Below are 23,444 nucleotides of genomic sequence, written 5' to 3'. Positions count from 1 at the left end.
CGAGACAGGGGCCGAAGCCCAGGAAATGGAGGCTTCACCACTAGGTGGTGAAACAGATATGGAGACTTTTTGGACCTCTTTGCAACTCAAGAGACATTGCAATGTTCCCTCTGGTTCTCTCTAGTTCATCCAGCTCCTCTCAGATTGGACGTTATGGTACAGATTTGGCCGAGGCTTTGTCTATATGTTTTTCGCCAATAGCTCTGCTCCCGGGAGATCTCCCCCCTACTAACACGTTTCCTCCATGGTGCGCTGAGGCTGAGGCCTCCAGTATGGTCCCGTGTCCCCCCCACCTAGGACTTGTTTGTGGTGTTTGAGGCTCTGTAAATCTCCATTCGAGCCGATCCAAGATATATCAGATAGACATCTGATCCGTTGGTTATTACCTCTCTGAGGAGAGATGTGAAAGTGAAAGTGACGTGACATTCAGCCAAGTATGGTGACCCATACTCAGAATTTGTGCTCTGCATTTAACCCATCCGAAATGCACACACACAGAGCAGTGAACACACACACACACACACTGTGAGCACACACCCGGAGCAGTGGGCAGCCATTTATGCTGCGGTGCCCGGGGAGCAGTTGGGGGTTCGATGCCTTGCTCAAGGGCACCTAAGTCATGGTATTGAAGGTGGAGAGAGAACTGTACATGCACTCCCCCCACCCACAATTCCTGCCAGCCCGGGACTCGAACTCACAACCTTTCAATTGGGAGTCCGACTCTCTAACCATTAGGCCACGACTTCTCCACGATGGAGATCTTCAGGCCCTCTCAGTGGCCCCTACTCATTTCACTTTGCGACCGGCATGGCCAAAGCACTTCTATACCCTCGAGTGGGTTGTGTTCCTAAAGTTCCCTCTGTCACACCACAACCAATAGTACTGCAGGCCTTATGCCTTCCTCCCTTCCATAAGTCCGACCAGAAGAAGCTAATTGTATGTATCAAGCTCGAGAGCTGGACACATACGTCCACAGAGCTGCTCTGTGGAGAAAGATGGACCAACTGCTGGTGTGCTATGGTCCCCCCAATTGGGATTTTTCCTGCAATGAAGCAGAAACTTAGTCGTTGGATAGTTGAGGCTATCAATGTTATATATGCATCTCTGGTCTCCCCTCACTGATGGGAGTCAAGGCTCACTCCACACGGGGTATGGTGGCCTCTGTGGCCTTCTTAGCAGGTTTGTCCATGCTGGACATCTGCAATGCAGCGGTGTGGTCATCGACCTTTACATTTACAAGCTTTTATGGCCTAGATATGCAAGTTAATCCAGGCGCTTCAGTTCTCTCGTCCTAAGCTGTGCTCTTCGGATACACACTAGGCAGGGATTTGATAGTCTGTCATAGTGTTTCTCAACGCAGCTTGAGGTCCTGAAGAGGAACATCTCTAGGTTACGCATGTAACCATGGTTCCTCTTAGTGAATGTGATGCTGTGTCTCAATGCCATAGCCGAGGCACCCCTGCCGGTGCTTGCTGGTACTCGAGGCTGACGCCAGCTGTGCGGCACATCCTTTACATGTTCTCACAGTGACACAATGCACAGCATGTATTCAGCTCCTGCGGGAGCTAAACACGCTCTGTCCACTTGCTAGATTATCACAGATATCAAGCGCGAGCAAAAACTGCTGCCACATATGCATTGCTATTCCAGCGAGAGGCGAATGCACTCATGCAAATGTTGCTACAAACTCTGGTAAATAGTGAAATACTGACATCCCCTCTGAGTCTCACGAATGCATCACAATGAGTGCAGCATAGTGCGTCCAACTCCCTCGAGAGCTGAACGCTTGTACTTGCTCTTCACCACACACACACACACCACAGTATGTGAGGCGTGTGAACTGCAAATATCAGAGCAAACCCTATTGCGAGAAACATGCACTCCAATATGCTGTAACAAAACAGTCAATGAAGACGAAGAAGAGGATGATGTGTTCTCCCGGTGTCTATTTATAGTCGCACCGATAGTGACGTCCTGGGCTGTCGCCTGCCAACTTGTTGGTGTTTTTGAAATGTATGCTTCAGACATGGGTAACGACGGGGTGTTCCCCCCATAGCGACCCCTAGAGGATGCAGTTCAAAGTTCCCTTGAAAGGGAACTTCACGATCAATATATTCATTGACAAACAGAAGGCAGACTGCGTATGTTAAATTGGGCATCTCTACAATGAATTCCAATGAACTGCATTTGAGTTATTTATGTCTCTTCCTTGTTTCTTTCCAGTTCAGAGAAACAGAACTGGTAACATTACATTTTTGCCCAGTCTGAGACAATGACAAGCTACTGATCAGACAAACTAGTGAACTCAAGAACAGGGACGGTCCAGGAGCTTATTAGAGACTAATTTGAACATCACTGTTGTGAATTATCACTGAACATCCTGCAGTATTTTAGATGAAAATTATACCAGGCATTAGTAATATAAACTTAGCCATAAAGACATAATGCACAATTAAACTGTGTATGTTAATTACTATAATTATGCTTTTGAAAAAAATAATGCCATAAATGCATGCAACATTGCTGAGGAGAGCAGTTCAAGTAAAATAGCTAAATAAATATGTTGAGAGAAAATGGTTTACTAGATGCCATCTCTTTTCAGTGGCTATGATAACATGTCCTATAAGAACTATTTTGCTTGTTTTATCTAAACTGCTATTATAAACTAATATTAGAACTTTTATTTTCACATCAGTGAAGTTCTCATAAGTGACGATTTCAGTCTCTTCCTGTTCAGCAACACTGACTTAGTGACTTAAACATCACATCAGACAACAACAAAACTGTTTCCCAACGAAATCATTTCATAACATACAATTACAGAAGTATGATGCTACTCAAGGAAATAGAAAAGCTACGAACACCTCAAGGTAAAAGAACTCACCCTCTTGACACGAAAGAGATCATCTATGGGCAATGAAGATGTAGATCATCTCCAGCGATAACAGATCTAAACATTCCTCAGCTATGAGCTCATTGGAGCTGATGGGATGGACCTCCATCACGTCTCAGATTTATCAGCTGCTGTAAATGATATAAAAGCAATAGAGACAACCTACAGATACATCAGTGAGATACAGTCCATCACACACTCATCTACATCATGACCTTCACCATCTTCTCCATCACCTGCTTTGCTCTAGTGGCTTCTGCTCTGGGTAAGTGTCTCCTTTAAAAGTTTGCAAGAATAATGATGGGCAAATATATTTAGAAAATGCAAAACCTGCATTAAGAGCTTCCTGTCTCATGCTTGTCTCATGAACAATGTGTTATGTTTTGTAATAACAGGTTGTGGAGTGCCTGCGATTAAGCCACAGACGATCGGCAGCAGGATTGTGAATGGACAGAATGCCATCTCTGGATCTTGGCCCTGGCAGGTCTCTCTTCAGGTAACTCATCAGTTTTTCAAACAAACATTTTTCTGCTTTGCTTAAAGAGTAAATTTCACATTTTCAGTGCTTTTACCTTTGAAACAGCTGCCCAGTGGTTTCCACTTCTGTGGAGGATCCCTGATCAACCAGAACTGGGTTCTCACTGCTGCCCACTGCGCTGTCGTGTAAGAGTCTTCAGTCTGAAAACAATCTAAAATATTTTTTTTTGTCTGTCTTTTAACCATTGACTTATTCTTTATCCTTTTAGGGTTGGCTATCACCGCGTCATTCTTGGAGAACATGATCGTGGCTCAAGTGTTGAACCCATTCAGGTCAAATTAGTTTCCAAGGTAACAATGTTTATTGATCTCAGTGGATCAGAGACGAAATCAAAATGAGTGATCAACCAATGCTTTATGACTCCTACTATATTGACTGTTTATATTGTTTTAAAAGCAAACGTTTGTCTTACCCAAAATCCTTGAAATACCCAAATCATTCAAAAATTTAAACAAAATGTATTATTATTATTATTATCAATAATAATAATAATAATTTCTTGTCATTTATACAAAGGAGTGATCTAAATGCTAAATTTATTCAAATATATTTGACTAACTGTTACAAAATGGCTTATGTATTGATAGTTATATAGTTGTGTTCTTTATTTGCTTACCTGATTTTAAAGCACTGAAAAATAAAAAAAGTGAGAATCACAAAAAAGTTATGAATATTTTATTATCATTTTCAAAATAGATGCTCTGAGGTCATTTACACTCTAGTAAGCTCCTAAAAGTCGCCAAAATTAACTTTTAGCACGCACTTAAAATTCTCAGCACATACAGTATGTATTTGAAAAAAGGTTAAAAACAGAAGGGTTAAAATAACAGAAAGAAAGTCATCTTATATCTTAGTCCACCATTCATAAAAGCAGCTTTCAGCATTGATCCCCCTTTTCTGTATGTTCAGGTCATCACCCATCCGCTCTACAGCAGGACGACTATCAACAATGACATTGCTCTGCTGAAACTGTCGTCTCCAGTCACACTGACTCCCCGTATCTCTCCTGTATGTCTGGCTCCATCAACCCTCAGCATCCTGCCTGGAACCCGCTGCTTCACCACTGGCTGGGGTAGAACTGCCACCACAAGTAAGTCATCTGTAAAACAAAAATATACTGAGAGAATAACAACACATCTGTTAACTGTGCAAGACAATTTGTCACGTTTTCTTCTCTTTTAGCGAGCCCACTGATCCTACAGCAGACAGGTGTACCCATCATAAGTCCTGCTGTGTGCAAACAGATCTGGGGTCAGAACACTATCACTGATGCTATGATCTGTGCTGGAGCCTCTGGTTCCTCATCTTGCCAGGTATATGAAGACAGATCAAGAAACACATTACCATCTCAGTGTTGCTGCTGTTCAAATCAAATGTGTGTTTTTTCTCAGGGTGATTCTGGTGGTCCTCTGGTGTGTGAGCGTTCAGGGGTCTGGTCTCTGGTGGGCTCGGTCTCCTGGGGAACAAGCACTTGTGACACCCGTTTCCCTGTAGTCTACGCCCGCATCTCCCAACTGCGCTCCTGGATCGACAGGACTATCGCTTCTAACTAAAGCACCATTCTGAGAAATTATGAAGAAAATGAAGTCTTAAGTCATTAATATGTAATAAGCGGATCTCTGTTGGTTGTGTTTTTTGTCTTTCCGTGGTTCCAGTGATCTGGCTGTTACTTCATGTTACTGTTTTCTTGTTCCAGCTGTACAAATATTTCAATAAAAGTTAAATAAAAAAATTAAGTGTACCGAAGAGTCAAAGTAATGATCTGAATATTTAAAAATGTACTGCAAATGTAATCATAAATTGCCATTATCACCATATTAATGTAGCTAAATGATATATACATTACATTTTCTTCAAAACTTTAAAGATATATATTACTTTAATTTGCATTTTAAAAATGTTCCACATTCAAAGTAACAGATGACAGGCAAACGTGATGCAAGTGCAGAGAAAGCTACAAGATACTAACTTTCAAGCAAATCAAATGATGAGACCCCTACAGTGGTGGCTCAAGACCAAGAGATTTTGCCAGAGAGGGGACCCACTTCAAAATATCAAGGTCATCCGGCGGTGCCTCTGTGCCTTAGACACATGGAAGAAACCTTGATTCTTGAATCAGGGCCTGGTGCTGGGAGCTCCTTGTCACCGTGTAACACTAGCGACAGACTCATCCCTCACCGGCTGGGGTGCTGTCAAGAGTGGCCACCCTGCCCGCGATCTGTGGTCTAGTGATGCTAGCTGTGTATCGAACATTAAAATATTTCCTCCCAGTCCTGAGAGGTCACCATGTGTTGGTGCGCACTGACAACATATCGTTGGTCTCTTATATCAATATATAAGAGATATATGGTCTCTTATATCCCCCAGGGAGGTCTGCGTTCATGCCCCTTGCACAAGCTGGCATACCAGATCCTTCTGTGGTCCCAGGACAAACTCCTCTTGCTCAGAGCAGTGTATATTCCTGGAAGGTTGAATGTAGGAGCAGACATACTGTCGAGACAGGGGCCGAAGCCCAGGAAATGGAGGCTTCACCACTAGGTGGTGAAACAGATATGGAGACTTTTTGGACCTCTTTGCAACTCAAGAGACATTGCAATGTTCCCTCTGGTTCTCTCTAGTTCATCCAGCTCCTCTCAGATTGGACGTTATGGTACAGATTTGGCCGAGGCTTTGTCTATATGTTTTTCGCCAATAGCTCTGCTCCCGGGAGATCTCCCCCCTACTAACACGTTTCCTCCATGGTGCGCTGAGGCTGAGGCCTCCAGTATGGTCCCGTGTCCCCCCCACCTAGGACTTGTTTGTGGTGTTTGAGGCTCTGTAAATCTCCATTCGAGCCGATCCAAGATATATCAGATAGACATCTGATCCGTTGGTTATTACCTCTCTGAGGAGAGATGTGAAAGTGAAAGTGACGTGACATTCAGCCAAGTATGGTGACCCATACTCAGAATTTGTGCTCTGCATTTAACCCATCCGAAATGCACACACACAGAGCAGTGAACACACACACACACACACTGTGAGCACACACCCGGAGCAGTGGGCAGCCATTTATGCTGCGGTGCCCGGGGAGCAGTTGGGGGTTCGATGCCTTGCTCAAGGGCACCTAAGTCATGGTATTGAAGGTGGAGAGAGAACTGTACATGCACTCCCCCCACCCACAATTCCTGCCAGCCCGGGACTCGAACTCACAACCTTTCAATTGGGAGTCCGACTCTCTAACCATTAGGCCACGACTTCTCCACGATGGAGATCTTCAGGCCCTCTCAGTGGCCCCTACTCATTTCACTTTGCGACCGGCATGGCCAAAGCACTTCTATACCCTCGAGTGGGTTGTGTTCCTAAAGTTCCCTCTGTCACACCACAACCAATAGTACTGCAGGCCTTATGCCTTCCTCCCTTCCATAAGTCCGACCAGAAGAAGCTAATTGTATGTATCAAGCTCGAGAGCTGGACACATACGTCCACAGAGCTGCTCTGTGGAGAAAGATGGACCAACTGCTGGTGTGCTATGGTCCCCCCAATTGGGATTTTTCCTGCAATGAAGCAGAAACTTAGTCGTTGGATAGTTGAGGCTATCAATGTTACATATGCATCTCTGGTCTCCCCTCACTGATGGGAGTCAAGGCTCACTCCACACGGGGTATGGTGGCCTCTGTGGCCTTCTTAGCAGGTTTGTCCATGCTGGACATCTGCAATGCAGCGGTGTGGTCATCGACCTTTACATTTACAAGCTTTTATGGCCTAGATATGCAAGTTAATCCAGGCGCTTCAGTTCTCTCGTCCTAAGCTGTGCTCTTCGGATACACACTAGGCAGGGATTTGGTAGTCTGTCATAGTGTTTCTCAACGCAGCTTGAGGTCCTGAAGAGGAACATCTCTAGGTTACGCATGTAACCATGGTTCCTCTTAGTGAATGTGATGCTGTGTCTCAATGCCATAGCCGAGGCACCCCTGCCGGTGCTTGCTGGTACTCGAGGCTGACGCCAGCTGTGCGGCACATCCTTTACATGTTCTCACAGTGACACAATGCACAGCATGTATTCAGCTCCTGCGGGAGCTAAACACGCTCTGTCCACTTGCTAGATTATCACAGATATCAAGCGCGAGCAAAAACTGCTGCCACATATGCATTGCTATTCCAGCGAGAGGCGAATGCACTCATGCAAATGTTGCTACAAACTCTGGTAAATAGTGAAATACTGACATCCCCTCTGAGTCTCACGAATGCATCACAATGAGTGCAGCATAGTGCGTCCAACTCCCTCGAGAGCTGAACGCTTGTACTTGCTCTTCACCACACACACACACACCACAGTATGTGAGGCGTGTGAACTGCAAATATCAGAGCAAACCCTATTGCGAGAAACATGCACTCCAATATGCTGTAACAAAACAGTCAATGAAGACGAAGAAGAGGATGATGTGTTCTCCCGGTGTCTATTTATAGTCGCACCGATAGTGACGTCCTGGGCTGTCGCCTGCCAACTTGTTGGTGTTTTTGAAATGTATGCTTCAGACATGGGTAACGACGGGGTGTTCCCCCCATAGCGACCCCTAGAGGATGCAGTTCAAAGTTCCCTTGAAAGGGAACTTCACGATCAATATATTCATTGACAAACAGAAGGCAGACTGCGTATGTTAAATTGGGCATCTCTACAATGAATTCCAATGAACTGCATTTGAGTTATTTATGTCTCTTCCTTGTTTCTTTCCAGTTCAGAGAAACAGAACTGGTAACATTACATTTTTGCCCAGTCTGAGACAATGACAAGCTACTGATCAGACAAACTAGTGAACTCAAGAACAGGGACGGTCCAGGAGCTTATTAGAGACTAATTTGAACATCACTGTTGTGAATTATCACTGAACATCCTGCAGTATTTTAGATGAAAATTATACCAGGCATTAGTAATATAAACTTAGCCATAAAGACATAATGCACAATTAAACTGTGTATGTTAATTACTATAATTATGCTTTTGAAAAAAATAATGCCATAAATGCATGCAACATTGCTGAGGAGAGCAGTTCAAGTAAAATAGCTAAATAAATATGTTGAGAGAAAATGGTTTACTAGATGCCATCTCTTTTCAGTGGCTATGATAACATGTCCTATAAGAACTATTTTGCTTGTTTTATCTAAACTGCTATTATAAACTAATATTAGAACTTTTATTTTCACATCAGTGAAGTTCTCATAAGTGACGATTTCAGTCTCTTCCTGTTCAGCAACACTGACTTAGTGACTTAAACATCACATCAGACAACAACAAAACTGTTTCCCAACGAAATCATTTCATAACATACAATTACAGAAGTATGATGCTACTCAAGGAAATAGAAAAGCTACGAACACCTCAAGGTAAAAGAACTCACCCTCTTGACACGAAAGAGATCATCTATGGGCAATGAAGATGTAGATCATCTCCAGCGATAACAGATCTAAACATTCCTCAGCTATGAGCTCATTGGAGCTGATGGGATGGACCTCCATCACGTCTCAGATTTATCAGCTGCTGTAAATGATATAAAAGCAATAGAGACAACCTACAGATACATCAGTGAGATACAGTCCATCACACACTCATCTACATCATGACCTTCACCATCTTCTCCATCACCTGCTTTGCTCTAGTGGCTTCTGCTCTGGGTAAGTGTCTCCTTTAAAAGTTTGCAAGAATAATGATGGGCAAATATATTTAGAAAATGCAAAACCTGCATTAAGAGCTTCCTGTCTCATGCTTGTCTCATGAACAATGTGTTATGTTTTGTAATAACAGGTTGTGGAGTGCCTGCGATTAAGCCACAGACGATCGGCAGCAGGATTGTGAATGGACAGAATGCCATCTCTGGATCTTGGCCCTGGCAGGTCTCTCTTCAGGTAACTCATCAGTTTTTCAAACAAACATTTTTCTGCTTTGCTTAAAGAGTAAATTTCACATTTTCAGTGCTTTTACCTTTGAAACAGCTGCCCAGTGGTTTCCACTTCTGTGGAGGATCCCTGATCAACCAGAACTGGGTTCTCACTGCTGCCCACTGCGCTGTCGTGTAAGAGTCTTCAGTCTGAAAACAATCTAAAATATTTTTTTTTGTCTGTCTTTTAACCATTGACTTATTCTTTATCCTTTTAGGGTTGGCTATCACCGCGTCATTCTTGGAGAACATGATCGTGGCTCAAGTGTTGAACCCATTCAGGTCAAATTAGTTTCCAAGGTAACAATGTTTATTGATCTCAGTGGATCAGAGACGAAATCAAAATGAGTGATCAACCAATGCTTTATGACTCCTACTATATTGACTGTTTATATTGTTTTAAAAGCAAACGTTTGTCTTACCCAAAATCCTTGAAATACCCAAATCATTCAAAAATTTAAACAAAATGTATTATTATTATTATTATCAATAATAATAATAATAATTTCTTGTCATTTATACAAAGGAGTGATCTAAATGCTAAATTTATTCAAATATATTTGACTAACTGTTACACAATGGCTTATGTATTGATAGTTATATAGTTGTGTTCTTTATTTGCTTACCTGATTTTAAAGCACTGAAAAATAAAAAAAGTGAGAATCACAAAAAAGTTATGAATATTTTATTATCATTTTCAAAATAGATGCTCTGAGGTCATTTACACTCTAGTAAGCTCCTAAAAGTCGCCAAAATTAACTTTTAGCACGCACTTAAAATTCTCAGCACATACAGTATGTATTTGAAAAAAGGTTAAAAACAGAAGGGTTAAAATAACAGAAAGAAAGTCATCTTATATCTTAGTCCACCATTCATAAAAGCAGCTTTCAGCATTGATCCCCCTTTTCTGTATGTTCAGGTCATCACCCATCCGCTCTACAGCAGGACGACTATCAACAATGACATTGCTCTGCTGAAACTGTCGTCTCCAGTCACACTGACTCCCCGTATCTCTCCTGTATGTCTGGCTCCATCAACCCTCAGCATCCTGCCTGGAACCCGCTGCTTCACCACTGGCTGGGGTAGAACTGCCACCACAAGTAAGTCATCTGTAAAACAAAAATATACTGAGAGAATAACAACACATCTGTTAACTGTGCAAGACAATTTGTCACGTTTTCTTCTCTTTTAGCGAGCCCACTGATCCTACAGCAGACAGGTGTACCCATCATAAGTCCTGCTGTGTGCAAACAGATCTGGGGTCAGAACACTATCACTGATGCTATGATCTGTGCTGGAGCCTCTGGTTCCTCATCTTGCCAGGTATATGAAGACAGATCAAGAAACACATTACCATCTCAGTGTTGCTGCTGTTCAAATCAAATGTGTGTTTTTTCTCAGGGTGATTCTGGTGGTCCTCTGGTGTGTGAGCGTTCAGGGGTCTGGTCTCTGGTGGGCTCGGTCTCCTGGGGAACAAGCACTTGTGACACCCGTTTCCCTGTAGTCTACGCCCGCATCTCCCAACTGCGCTCCTGGATCGACAGGACTATCGCTTCTAACTAAAGCACCATTCTGAGAAATTATGAAGAAAATGAAGTCTTAAGTCATTAATATGTAATAAGCGGATCTGTTTTTTGTCTTTCCGTGGTTCCAGTGATCTGGCTGTTACTTCATGTTACTGTTTTCTTGTTCCAGCTGTACAAATATTTCAATAAAAGTTAAATAAAAAAATTAAGTGTACCGAAGAGTCAAAGTAATGATCTGAATATTTAAAAATGTACTGCAAATGTAATCATAAATTGCCATTATCACCATATTAATGTAGCTAAATGATATATACATTACATTTTCTTCAAAACTTTAAAGATATATATTACTTTAATTTGCATTTTAAAAATGTTCCACATTCAAAGTAACAGATGACAGGCAAACGTGATGCAAGTGCAGAGAAAGCTACAAGATACTAACTTTCAAGCAAATCAAATGATGAGACCCCTACAGTGGTGGCTCAAGACCAAGAGATTTTGCCAGAGAGGGGACCCACTTCAAAATATCAAGGTCATCCGGCGGTGCCTCTGTGCCTTAGACACATGGAAGAAACCTTGATTCTTGAATCAGGGCCTGGTGCTGGGAGCTCCTTGTCACCGTGTAACACTAGCGACAGACTCATCCCTCACCGGCTGGGGTGCTGTCAAGAGTGGCCACCCTGCCCGCGATCTGTGGTCTAGTGATGCTAGCTGTGTATCGAACATTAAAATATTTCCTCCCAGTCCTGAGAGGTCACCATGTGTTGGTGCGCACTGACAACATATCGTTGGTCTCTTATATCAATATATAAGAGATATATGGTCTCTTATATCCCCCAGGGAGGTCTGCGTTCATGCCCCTTGCACAAGCTGGCATACCAGATCCTTCTGTGGTCCCAGGACAAACTCCTCTTGCTCAGAGCAGTGTATATTCCTGGAAGGTTGAATGTAGGAGCAGACATACTGTCGAGACAGGGGCCGAAGCCCAGGAAATGGAGGCTTCACCACTAGGTGGTGAAACAGATATGGAGACTTTTTGGACCTCTTTGCAACTCAAGAGACATTGCAATGTTCCCTCTGGTTCTCTCTAGTTCATCCAGCTCCTCTCAGATTGGACGTTATGGTACAGATTTGGCCGAGGCTTTGTCTATATGTTTTTCGCCAATAGCTCTGCTCCCGGGAGATCTCCCCCCTACTAACACGTTTCCTCCATGGTGCGCTGAGGCTGAGGCCTCCAGTATGGTCCCGTGTCCCCCCCACCTAGGACTTGTTTGTGGTGTTTGAGGCTCTGTAAATCTCCATTCGAGCCGATCCAAGATATATCAGATAGACATCTGATCCGTTGGTTATTACCTCTCTGAGGAGAGATGTGAAAGTGAAAGTGACGTGACATTCAGCCAAGTATGGTGACCCATACTCAGAATTTGTGCTCTGCATTTAACCCATCCGAAATGCACACACACAGAGCAGTGAACACACACACACACACACTGTGAGCACACACCCGGAGCAGTGGGCAGCCATTTATGCTGCGGTGCCCGGGGAGCAGTTGGGGGTTCGATGCCTTGCTCAAGGGCACCTAAGTCATGGTATTGAAGGTGGAGAGAGAACTGTACATGCACTCCCCCCACCCACAATTCCTGCCAGCCCGGGACTCGAACTCACAACCTTTCAATTGGGAGTCCGACTCTCTAACCATTAGGCCACGACTTCTCCACGATGGAGATCTTCAGGCCCTCTCAGTGGCCCCTACTCATTTCACTTTGCGACCGGCATGGCCAAAGCACTTCTATACCCTCGAGTGGGTTGTGTTCCTAAAGTTCCCTCTGTCACACCACAACCAATAGTACTGCAGGCCTTATGCCTTCCTCCCTTCCATAAGTCCGACCAGAAGAAGCTAATTGTATGTATCAAGCTCGAGAGCTGGACACATACGTCCACAGAGCTGCTCTGTGGAGAAAGATGGACCAACTGCTGGTGTGCTATGGTCCCCCCAATTGGGATTTTTCCTGCAATGAAGCAGAAACTTAGTCGTTGGATAGTTGAGGCTATCAATGTTACATATGCATCTCTGGTCTCCCCTCACTGATGGGAGTCAAGGCTCACTCCACACGGGGTATGGTGGCCTCTGTGGCCTTCTTAGCAGGTTTGTCCATGCTGGACATCTGCAATGCAGCGGTGTGGTCATCGACCTTTACATTTACAAGCTTTTATGGCCTAGATATGCAAGTTAATCCAGGCGCTTCAGTTCTCTCGTCCTAAGCTGTGCTCTTCGGATACACACTAGGCAGGGATTTGGTAGTCTGTCATAGTGTTTCTCAACGCAGCTTGAGGTCCTGAAGAGGAACATCTCTAGGTTACGCATGTAACCATGGTTCCTCTTAGTGAATGTGATGCTGTGTCTCAATGCCATAGCCGAGGCACCCCTGCCGGTGCTTGCTGGTACTCGAGGCTGACGCCAGCTGTGCGGCACATCCTTTACATGTTCTCACAGTGACACAATGCACAGCATGTATTCAGCTCCTGCGGGAGCTAAACACGCTCTGTCCACTTGCTAGATTATCACAGATATCAAGCGCGAGCAAAAACTGCTGCCACATATGCATTGCTATTCCAGCGAGAGGCGAATGCACTCATGCAAATGTTGCTACAAACTCTGGTAAATAGTGAAATACTGACATCCCCTCTGAGTCTCACGAATGCATCACAATGAGTGCAGCATAGTGCGTCCAACTCCCTCGAGAGCTGAACGCTTGTACTTGCTCTTCACCACACACACACACACCACAGTATGTGAGGCGTGTGAACTGCAAATATCAGAGCAAACCCTATTGCGAGAAACATGCACTCCAATATGCTGTAACAAAACAGTCAATGAAGACGAAGAAGAGGATGATGTGTTCTCCCGGTGTCTATTTATAGTCGCACCGATAGTGACGTCCTGGGCTGTCGCCTGCCAACTTGTTGGTGTTTTTGAAATGTATGCTTCAGACATGGGTAACGACGGGGTGTTCCCCCCATAGCGACCCCTAGAGGATGCAGTTCAAAGTTCCCTTGAAAGGGAACTTCACGATCAATATATTCATTGACAAACAGAAGGCAGACTGCGTATGTTAAATTGGGCATCTCTACAATGAATTCCAATGAACTGCATTTGAGTTATTTATGTCTCTTCCTTGTTTCTTTCCAGTTCAGAGAAACAGAACTGGTAACATTACATTTTTGCCCAGTCTGAGACAATGACAAGCTACTGATCAGACAAACTAGTGAACTCAAGAACAGGGACGGTCCAGGAGCTTATTAGAGACTAATTTGAACATCACTGTTGTGAATTATCACTGAACATCCTGCAGTATTTTAGATGAAAATTATACCAGGCATTAGTAATATAAACTTAGCCATAAAGACATAATGCACAATTAAACTGTGTATGTTAATTACTATAATTATGCTTTTGAAAAAAATAATGCCATAAATGCATGCAACATTGCTGAGGAGAGCAGTTCAAGTAAAATAGCTAAATAAATATGTTGAGAGAAAATGGTTTACTAGATGCCATCTCTTTTCAGTGGCTATGATAACATGTCCTATAAGAACTATTTTGCTTGTTTTATCTAAACTGCTATTATAAACTAATATTAGAACTTTTATTTTCACATCAGTGAAGTTCTCATAAGTGACGATTTCAGTCTCTTCCTGTTCAGCAACACTGACTTAGTGACTTAAACATCACATCAGACAACAACAAAACTGTTTCCCAACGAAATCATTTCATAACATACAATTACAGAAGTATGATGCTACTCAAGGAAATAGAAAAGCTACGAACACTTCAAGGTAAAAGAACTCACCCTCTTGACACGAAAGAGATCATCTATGGGCAATGAAGATGTAGATCATCTCCAGCGATAACAGATCTAAACATTCCTCAGCTATGAGCTCATTGGAGCTGATGGGATGGACCTCCATCACGTCTCAGATTTATCAGCTGCTGTAAATGATATAAAAGCAATAGAGACAACCTACAGATACATCAGTGAGATACAGTCCATCACACACTCATCTACATCATGACCTTCACCATCTTCTCCATCACCTGCTTTGCTCTAGTGGCTTCTGCTCTGGGTAAGTGTCTCCTTTAAAAGTTTGCAAGAATAATGATGGGCAAATATATTTAGAAAATGCAAAACCTGCATTAAGAGCTTCCTGTCTCATGCTTGTCTCATGAACAATGTGTTATGTTTTGTAATAACAGGTTGTGGAGTGCCTGCGATTAAGCCACAGACGATCGGCAGCAGGATTGTGAATGGACAGAATGCCATCTCTGGATCTTGGCCCTGGCAGGTCTCTCTTCAGGTAACTCATCAGTTTTTCAAACAAACATTTTTCTGCTTTGCTTAAAGAGTAAATTTCACATTTTCAGTGCTTTTACCTTTGAAACAGCTGCCCAGTGGTTTCCACTTCTGTGGAGGATCCCTGATCAACCAGAACTGGGTTCTCACTGCTGCCCACTGCGCTGTCGTGTAAGAGTCTTCAGTCTGAAAACAATCTAAAATATTTTTTTTTGTCTGTCTTTTAACCATTGACTTATTCTTTATCCTTTTAGGGTTGGCTATCACCGCGTCATTCTTGGAGAACATGATCGTGGCTCAAGTGTTGAACCCATTCAGGTCAAATTAGTTTCCAAGGTAACAATGTTTATTGATCTCAGTGGATCAGAGACGAAATCAAAATGAGTGATCAACCAATGCTTTATGACTCCTACTATATTGACTGTTTATATTGTTTTAAAAGCAAACGTTTGTCTTACCCAAAATCCTTGAAATACCCAAATCATTCAAAAATTTAAACAAAATGTATTATTATTATTATTATCAATAATAATAATAATAATTTCTTGTCATTTATACAAAGGAGTGATCTAAATGCTAAATTTATTCAAATATATTTGACTAACTGTTACACAATGGCTTATGTATTGATAGTTATATAGTTGTGTTCTTTATTTGCTTACCTGATTTTAAAGCACTGAAAAATAAAAAAAGTGAGAATCACAAAAAAGTTATGAATATTTTATTATCATTTTCAAAATAGATGCTCTGAGGTCATTTACACTCTAGTAAGCTCCTAAAAGTCGCCAAAATTAACTTTTAGCACGCACTTAAAATTCTCAGCACATACAGTATGTATTTGAAAAAAGGTTAAAAACAGAAGGGTTAAAATAACAGAAAGAAAGTCATCTTATATCTTAGTCCACCATTCATAAAAGCAGCTTTCAGCATTGATCCCCCTTTTCTGTATGTTCAGGTCATCACCCATCCGCTCTACAGCAGGACGACTATCAACAATGACATTGCTCTGCTGAAACTGTCGTCTCCAGTCACACTGACTCCCCGTATCTCTCCTGTATGTCTGGCTCCATCAACCCTCAGCATCCTGCCTGGAACCCGCTGCTTCACCACTGGCTGGGGTAGAACTGCCACCACAAGTAAGTCATCTGTAAAACAAAAATATACTGAGAGAATAACAACACATCTGTTAACTGTGCAAGACAATTTGTCACGTTTTCTTCTCTTTTAGCGAGCCCACTGATCCTACAGCAGACAGGTGTACCCATCATAAGTCCTGCTGTGTGCAAACAGATCTGGGGTCAGAACACTATCACTGATGCTATGATCTGTGCTGGAGCCTCTGGTTCCTCATCTTGCCAGGTATATGAAGACAGATCAAGAAACACATTACCATCTCAGTGTTGCTGCTGTTCAAATCAAATGTGTGTTTTTTCTCAGGGTGATTCTGGTGGTCCTCTGGTGTGTGAGCGTTCAGGGGTCTGGTCTCTGGTGGGCTCGGTCTCCTGGGGAACAAGCACTTGTGACACCCGTTTCCCTGTAGTTTACGCCCGCATCTCCCAACTGCGCTCCTGGATCGACAGGACTATCGCTTCTAACTAAAGCACCATTCTGAGAAATTATGAAGAAAATGAAGTCTTAAGTCATTAATATGTAATAAGCGGATCTCTGTTGGTTGTGTTTTTTGTCTTTCCGTGGTTCCAGTGATCTGGCTGTTACTTCATGTTACTGTTTTCTTGTTCCAGCTGTACAAATATTTCAATAAAAGTTAAATAAAAAAATTAAGTGTACCGAAGAGTCAAAGTAATGATCTGAATATTTAAAAAATGTACTGCAAATGTAATCATAAATTGCCATTATCACCATATTAATGTAGCTAAATGATATATACATTACATTTTCTTCAAAACTTTAAAGATATATATTACTTTAATTTGCATTTTAAAAATGTTCCACATTCAAAGTAACAGATGACAGGCAAACGTGATGCAAGTGCAGAGAAAGCTACAAGATACTAACTTTCAAGCAAATCAAATGATGAGACCCCTACAGTGGTGGCTCAAGACCAAGAGATTTTGCCAGAGAGGGGACCCACTTCAAAATATCAAGGTCATCCGGCGGTGCCTCTGTGCCTTAGACACATGGAAGAAACCTTGATTCTTGAATCAGGGCCTGGTGCTGGGAGCTCCTTGTCACCGTGTAACACTAGCGACAGACTCATCCCTCACCGGCTGGGGTGCTGTCAAGAGTGGCCACCCTGCCCGCGATCTGTGGTCTAGTGATGCTAGCTGTGTATCGAACATTAAAATATTTCCTCCCAGTCCTGAGAGGTCACCATGTGTTGGTGCGCACTGACAACATATCGTTGGTCTCTTATATCAATATATAAGAGATATATGGTCTCTTATATCCCCCAGGGAGGTCTGCGTTCATGCCCCTTGCACAAGCTGGCATACCAGATCCTTCTGTGGTCCCAGGACAAACTCCTCTTGCTCAGAGCAGTGTATATTCCTGGAAGGTTGAATGTAGGAGCAGACATACTGTCGAGACAGGGGCCGAAGCCCAGGAAATGGAGGCTTCACCACTAGGTGGTGAAACAGATATGGAGACTTTTTGGACCTCTTTGCAACTCAAGAGACATTGCAATGTTCCCTCTGGTTCTCTCTAGTTCATCCAGCTCCTCTCAGATTGGACGTTATGGTACAGATTTGGCCGAGGCTTTGTCTATATGTTTTTCGCCAATAGCTCTGCTCCCGGGAGATCTCCCCCCTACTAACACGTTTCCTCCATGGTGCGCTGAGGCTGAGGCCTCCAGTATGGTCCCGTGTCCCCCCCACCTAGGACTTGTTTGTGGTGTTTGAGGCTCTGTAAATCTCCATTCGAGCCGATCCAAGATATATCAGATAGACATCTGATCCGTTGGTTATTACCTCTCTGAGGAGAGATGTGAAAGTGAAAGTGACGTGACATTCAGCCAAGTATGGTGACCCATACTCAGAATTTGTGCTCTGCATTTAACCCATCCGAAATGCACACACACAGAGCAGTGAACACACACACACACACACTGTGAGCACACACCCGGAGCAGTGGGCAGCCATTTATGCTGCGGTGCCCGGGGAGCAGTTGGGGGTTCGATGCCTTGCTCAAGGGCACCTAAGTCATGGTATTGAAGGTGGAGAGAGAACTGTACATGCACTCCCCCCACCCACAATTCCTGCCAGCCCGGGACTCGAACTCACAACCTTTCAATTGGGAGTCCGACTCTCTAACCATTAGGCCACGACTTCTCCACGATGGAGATCTTCAGGCCCTCTCAGTGGCCCCTACTCATTTCACTTTGCGACCGGCATGGCCAAAGCACTTCTATACCCTCGAGTGGGTTGTGTTCCTAAAGTTCCCTCTGTCACACCACAACCAATAGTACTGCAGGCCTTATGCCTTCCTCCCTTCCATAAGTCCGACCAGAAGAAGCTAATTGTATGTATCAAGCTCGAGAGCTGGACACATACGTCCACAGAGCTGCTCTGTGGAGAAAGATGGACCAACTGCTGGTGTGCTATGGTCCCCCCAATTGGGATTTTTCCTGCAATGAAGCAGAAACTTAGTCGTTGGATAGTTGAGGCTATCAATGTTACATATGCATCTCTGGTCTCCCCTCACTGATGGGAGTCAAGGCTCACTCCACACGGGGTATGGTGGCCTCTGTGGCCTTCTTAGCAGGTTTGTCCATGCTGGACATCTGCAATGCAGCGGTGTGGTCATCGACCTTTACATTTACAAGCTTTTATGGCCTAGATATGCAAGTTAATCCAGGCGCTTCAGTTCTCTCGTCCTAAGCTGTGCTCTTCGGATACACACTAGGCAGGGATTTGGTAGTCTGTCATAGTGTTTCTCAACGCAGCTTGAGGTCCTGAAGAGGAACATCTCTAGGTTACGCATGTAACCATGGTTCCTCTTAGTGAATGTGATGCTGTGTCTCAATGCCATAGCCGAGGCACCCCTGCCGGTGCTTGCTGGTACTCGAGGCTGACGCCAGCTGTGCGGCACATCCTTTACATGTTCTCACAGTGACACAATGCACAGCATGTATTCAGCTCCTGCGGGAGCTAAACACGCTCTGTCCACTTGCTAGATTATCACAGATATCAAGCGCGAGCAAAAACTGCTGCCACATATGCATTGCTATTCCAGCGAGAGGCGAATGCACTCATGCAAATGTTGCTACAAACTCTGGTAAATAGTGAAATACTGACATCCCCTCTGAGTCTCACGAATGCATCACAATGAGTGCAGCATAGTGCGTCCAACTCCCTCGAGAGCTGAACGCTTGTACTTGCTCTTCACCACACACACACACACCACAGTATGTGAGGCGTGTGAACTGCAAATATCAGAGCAAACCCTATTGCGAGAAACATGCACTCCAATATGCTGTAACAAAACAGTCAATGAAGACGAAGAAGAGGATGATGTGTTCTCCCGGTGTCTATTTATAGTCGCACCGATAGTGACGTCCTGGGCTGTCGCCTGCCAACTTGTTGGTGTTTTTGAAATGTATGCTTCAGACATGGGTAACGACGGGGTGTTCCCCCCATAGCGACCCCTAGAGGATGCAGTTCAAAGTTCCCTTGAAAGGGAACTTCACGATCAATATATTCATTGACAAACAGAAGGCAGACTGCGTATGTTAAATTGGGCATCTCTACAATGAATTCCAATGAACTGCATTTGAGTTATTTATGTCTCTTCCTTGTTTCTTTCCAGTTCAGAGAAACAGAACTGGTAACATTACATTTTTGCCCAGTCTGAGACAATGACAAGCTACTGATCAGACAAACTAGTGAACTCAAGAACAGGGACGGTCCAGGAGCTTATTAGAGACTAATTTGAACATCACTGTTGTGAATTATCACTGAACATCCTGCAGTATTTTAGATGAAAATTATACCAGGCATTAGTAATATAAACTTAGCCATAAAGACATAATGCACAATTAAACTGTGTATGTTAATTACTATAATTATGCTTTTGAAAAAAATAATGCCATAAATGCATGCAACATTGCTGAGGAGAGCAGTTCAAGTAAAATAGCTAAATAAATATGTTGAGAGAAAATGGTTTACTAGATGCCATCTCTTTTCAGTGGCTATGATAACATGTCCTATAAGAACTATTTTGCTTGTTTTATCTAAACTGCTATTATAAACTAATATTAGAACTTTTATTTTCACATCAGTGAAGTTCTCATAAGTGACGATTTCAGTCTCTTCCTGTTCAGCAACACTGACTTAGTGACTTAAACATCACATCAGACAACAACAAAACTGTTTCCCAACGAAATCATTTCATAACATACAATTACAGAAGTATGATGCTACTCAAGGAAATAGAAAAGCTACGAACACCTCAAGGTAAAAGAACTCACCCTCTTGACACGAAAGAGATCATCTATGGGCAATGAAGATGTAGATCATCTCCAGCGATAACAGATCTAAACATTCCTCAGCTATGAGCTCATTGGAGCTGATGGGATGGACCTCCATCACGTCTCAGATTTATCAGCTGCTGTAAATGATATAAAAGCAATAGAGACAACCTACAGATACATCAGTGAGATACAGTCCATCACACACTCATCTACATCATGACCTTCACCATCTTCTCCATCACCTGCTTTGCTCTAGTGGCTTCTGCTCTGGGTAAGTGTCTCCTTTAAAAGTTTGCAAGAATAATGATGGGCAAATATATTTAGAAAATGCAAAACCTGCATTAAGAGCTTCCTGTCTCATGCTTGTCTCATGAACAATGTGTTATGTTTTGTAATAACAGGTTGTGGAGTGCCTGCGATTAAGCCACAGACGATCGGCAGCAGGATTGTGAATGGACAGAATGCCATCTCTGGATCTTGGCCCTGGCAGGTCTCTCTTCAGGTAACTCATCAGTTTTTCAAACAAACATTTTTCTGCTTTGCTTAAAGAGTAAATTTCACATTTTCAGTGCTTTTACCTTTGAAACAGCTGCCCAGTGGTTTCCACTTCTGTGGAGGATCCCTGATCAACCAGAACTGGGTTCTCACTGCTGCCCACTGCGCTGTCGTGTAAGAGTCTTCAGTCTGAAAACAATCTAAAATATTTTTTTTTGTCTGTCTTTTAACCATTGACTTATTCTTTATCCTTTTAGGGTTGGCTATCACCGCGTCATTCTTGGAGAACATGATCGTGGCTCAAGTGTTGAACCCATTCAGGTCAAATTAGTTTCCAAGGTAACAATGTTTATTGATCTCAGTGGATCAGAGACGAAATCAAAATGAGTGATCAACCAATGCTTTATGACTCCTACTATATTGACTGTTTATATTGTTTTAAAAGCAAACGTTTGTCTTACCCAAAATCCTTGAAATACCCAAATCATTCAAAAATTTAAACAAAATGTATTATTATTATTATTATCAATAATAATAATAATAATTTCTTGTCATTTATACAAAGGAGTGATCTAAATGCTAAATTTATTCAAATATATTTGACTAACTGTTACACAATGGCTTATGTATTGATAGTTATATAGTTGTGTTCTTTATTTGCTTACCTGATTTTAAAGCACTGAAAAATAAAAAAAGTGAGAATCACAAAAAAGTTATGAATATTTTATTATCATTTTCAAAATAGATGCTCTGAGGTCATTTACACTCTAGTAAGCTCCTAAAAGTCGCCAAAATTAACTTTTAGCACGCACTTAAAATTCTCAGCACATACAGTATGTATTTGAAAAAAGGTTAAAAACAGAAGGGTTAAAATAACAGAAAGAAAGTCATCTTATATCTTAGTCCACCATTCATAAAAGCAGCTTTCAGCATTGATCCCCCTTTTCTGTATGTTCAGGTCATCACCCATCCGCTCTACAGCAGGACGACTATCAACAATGACATTGCTCTGCTGAAACTGTCGTCTCCAGTCACACTGACTCCCCGTATCTCTCCTGTATGTCTGGCTCCATCAACCCTCAGCATCCTGCCTGGAACCCGCTGCTTCACCACTGGCTGGGGTAGAACTGCCACCACAAGTAAGTCATCTGTAAAACAAAAATATACTGAGAGAATAACAACACATCTGTTAACTGTGCAAGACAATTTGTCACGTTTTCTTCTCTTTTAGCGAGCCCACTGATCCTACAGCAGACAGGTGTACCCATCATAAGTCCTGCTGTGTGCAAACAGATCTGGGGTCAGAACACTATCACTGATGCTATGATCTGTGCTGGAGCCTCTGGTTCCTCATCTTGCCAGGTATATGAAGACAGATCAAGAAACACATTACCATCTCAGTGTTGCTGCTGTTCAAATCAAATGTGTGTTTTTTCTCAGGGTGATTCTGGTGGTCCTCTGGTGTGTGAGCGTTCAGGGGTCTGGTCTCTGGTGGGCTCGGTCTCCTGGGGAACAAGCACTTGTGACACCCGTTTCCCTGTAGTCTACGCCCGCATCTCCCAACTGCGCTCCTGGATCGACAGGACTATCGCTTCTAACTAAAGCACCATTCTGAGAAATTATGAAGAAAATGAAGTCTTAAGTCATTAATATGTAATAAGCGGATCTCTGTTGGTTGTGTTTTTTGTCTTTCCGTGGTTCCAGTGATCTGGCTGTTACTTCATGTTACTGTTTTCTTGTTCCAGCTGTACAAATATTTCAATAAAAGTTAAATAAAAAAATTAAGTGTACCGAAGAGTCAAAGTAATGATCTGAATATTTAAAAAATGTACTGCAAATGTAATCATAAATTGCCATTATCACCATATTAATGTAGCTAAATGATATATACATTACATTTTCTTCAAAACTTTAAAGATATATATTACTTTAATTTGCATTTTAAAAATGTTCCACATTCAAAGTAACAGATGACAGGCAAACGTGATGCAAGTGCAGAGAAAGCTACAAGATACTAACTTTCAAGCAAATCAAATGATGAGACCCCTACAGTGGTGGCTCAAGACCAAGAGATTTTGCCAGAGAGGGGACCCACTTCAAAATATCAAGGTCATCCGGCGGTGCCTCTGTGCCTTAGACACATGGAAGAAACCTTGATTCTTGAATCAGGGCCTGGTGCTGGGAGCTCCTTGTCACCGTGTAACACTAGCGACAGACTCATCCCTCACCGGCTGGGGTGCTGTCAAGAGTGGCCACCCTGCCCGCGATCTGTGGTCTAGTGATGCTAGCTGTGTATC

At 42.8% G+C, this 23,444-nt stretch overlaps 4 protein-coding genes across 8 annotated transcripts; all 4 read left to right on the top strand.

Moving 5' to 3' along the window:
• Positions 1–2,969: 2,969 nt before the first annotated feature.
• Positions 2,970–4,984, top strand: LOC132123188 (chymotrypsin-like protease CTRL-1). 2 transcript variants are annotated; one of them, XM_059533757.1, is made up of 7 exons: positions 2,970–3,158; positions 3,289–3,389; positions 3,477–3,556; positions 3,640–3,721; positions 4,341–4,521; positions 4,614–4,744; positions 4,823–4,984. In XM_059533757.1, the coding sequence occupies exons 1-7, from the start codon at positions 3,104–3,106 to the stop codon at positions 4,982–4,984; spliced, it is 792 nt and encodes a 263-aa protein (XP_059389740.1). In that variant the 5' UTR covers positions 2,970–3,103. The 2 variants fall into 2 exon arrangements, with proteins under 2 accessions (XP_059389740.1, XP_059389741.1); XM_059533758.1 differs by having other exon boundaries at positions 4,341–4,525; positions 4,618–4,744.
• Positions 4,985–8,894: 3,910 nt separating this feature from the next.
• Positions 8,895–10,909, top strand: LOC132123187 (chymotrypsin-like protease CTRL-1). Of its 2 annotated transcripts, none has more exons than XM_059533754.1 (7): positions 8,895–9,083; positions 9,214–9,314; positions 9,402–9,481; positions 9,565–9,646; positions 10,266–10,446; positions 10,539–10,669; positions 10,748–10,909. In XM_059533754.1, the coding sequence occupies exons 1-7, from the start codon at positions 9,029–9,031 to the stop codon at positions 10,907–10,909; spliced, it is 792 nt and encodes a 263-aa protein (XP_059389737.1). In that variant the 5' UTR covers positions 8,895–9,028. The 2 variants fall into 2 exon arrangements, with proteins under 2 accessions (XP_059389737.1, XP_059389738.1); XM_059533755.1 differs by having other exon boundaries at positions 10,266–10,450; positions 10,543–10,669.
• A 3,899-nt stretch (positions 10,910–14,808) lies between these two features.
• LOC132123186 (chymotrypsin-like protease CTRL-1) lies at positions 14,809–16,823 on the top strand. Of its 2 annotated transcripts, none has more exons than XM_059533752.1 (7): positions 14,809–14,997; positions 15,128–15,228; positions 15,316–15,395; positions 15,479–15,560; positions 16,180–16,360; positions 16,453–16,583; positions 16,662–16,823. In XM_059533752.1, the coding sequence occupies exons 1-7, from the start codon at positions 14,943–14,945 to the stop codon at positions 16,821–16,823; spliced, it is 792 nt and encodes a 263-aa protein (XP_059389735.1). In that variant the 5' UTR covers positions 14,809–14,942. The 2 variants fall into 2 exon arrangements, with proteins under 2 accessions (XP_059389735.1, XP_059389736.1); XM_059533753.1 differs by having other exon boundaries at positions 16,180–16,364; positions 16,457–16,583.
• A 3,911-nt stretch (positions 16,824–20,734) lies between these two features.
• Positions 20,735–22,749, top strand: LOC132123184 (chymotrypsin-like protease CTRL-1). 2 transcript variants are annotated; one of them, XM_059533750.1, is made up of 7 exons: positions 20,735–20,923; positions 21,054–21,154; positions 21,242–21,321; positions 21,405–21,486; positions 22,106–22,286; positions 22,379–22,509; positions 22,588–22,749. In XM_059533750.1, the coding sequence occupies exons 1-7, from the start codon at positions 20,869–20,871 to the stop codon at positions 22,747–22,749; spliced, it is 792 nt and encodes a 263-aa protein (XP_059389733.1). In that variant the 5' UTR covers positions 20,735–20,868. The 2 variants fall into 2 exon arrangements, with proteins under 2 accessions (XP_059389733.1, XP_059389734.1); XM_059533751.1 differs by having other exon boundaries at positions 22,106–22,290; positions 22,383–22,509.
• Positions 22,750–23,444: the final 695 nt, after the last annotated feature.

Source organism: Carassius carassius, chromosome 41 (genome assembly GCF_963082965.1).
Source record: "Carassius carassius chromosome 41, fCarCar2.1, whole genome shotgun sequence".
NCBI lineage: Eukaryota > Metazoa > Chordata > Actinopteri > Cypriniformes > Cyprinidae > Carassius > Carassius carassius.
The sequence above is the reverse complement of the archived record's forward strand: the minus strand, read 5'-3'. Positions and strand labels throughout refer to the sequence as shown.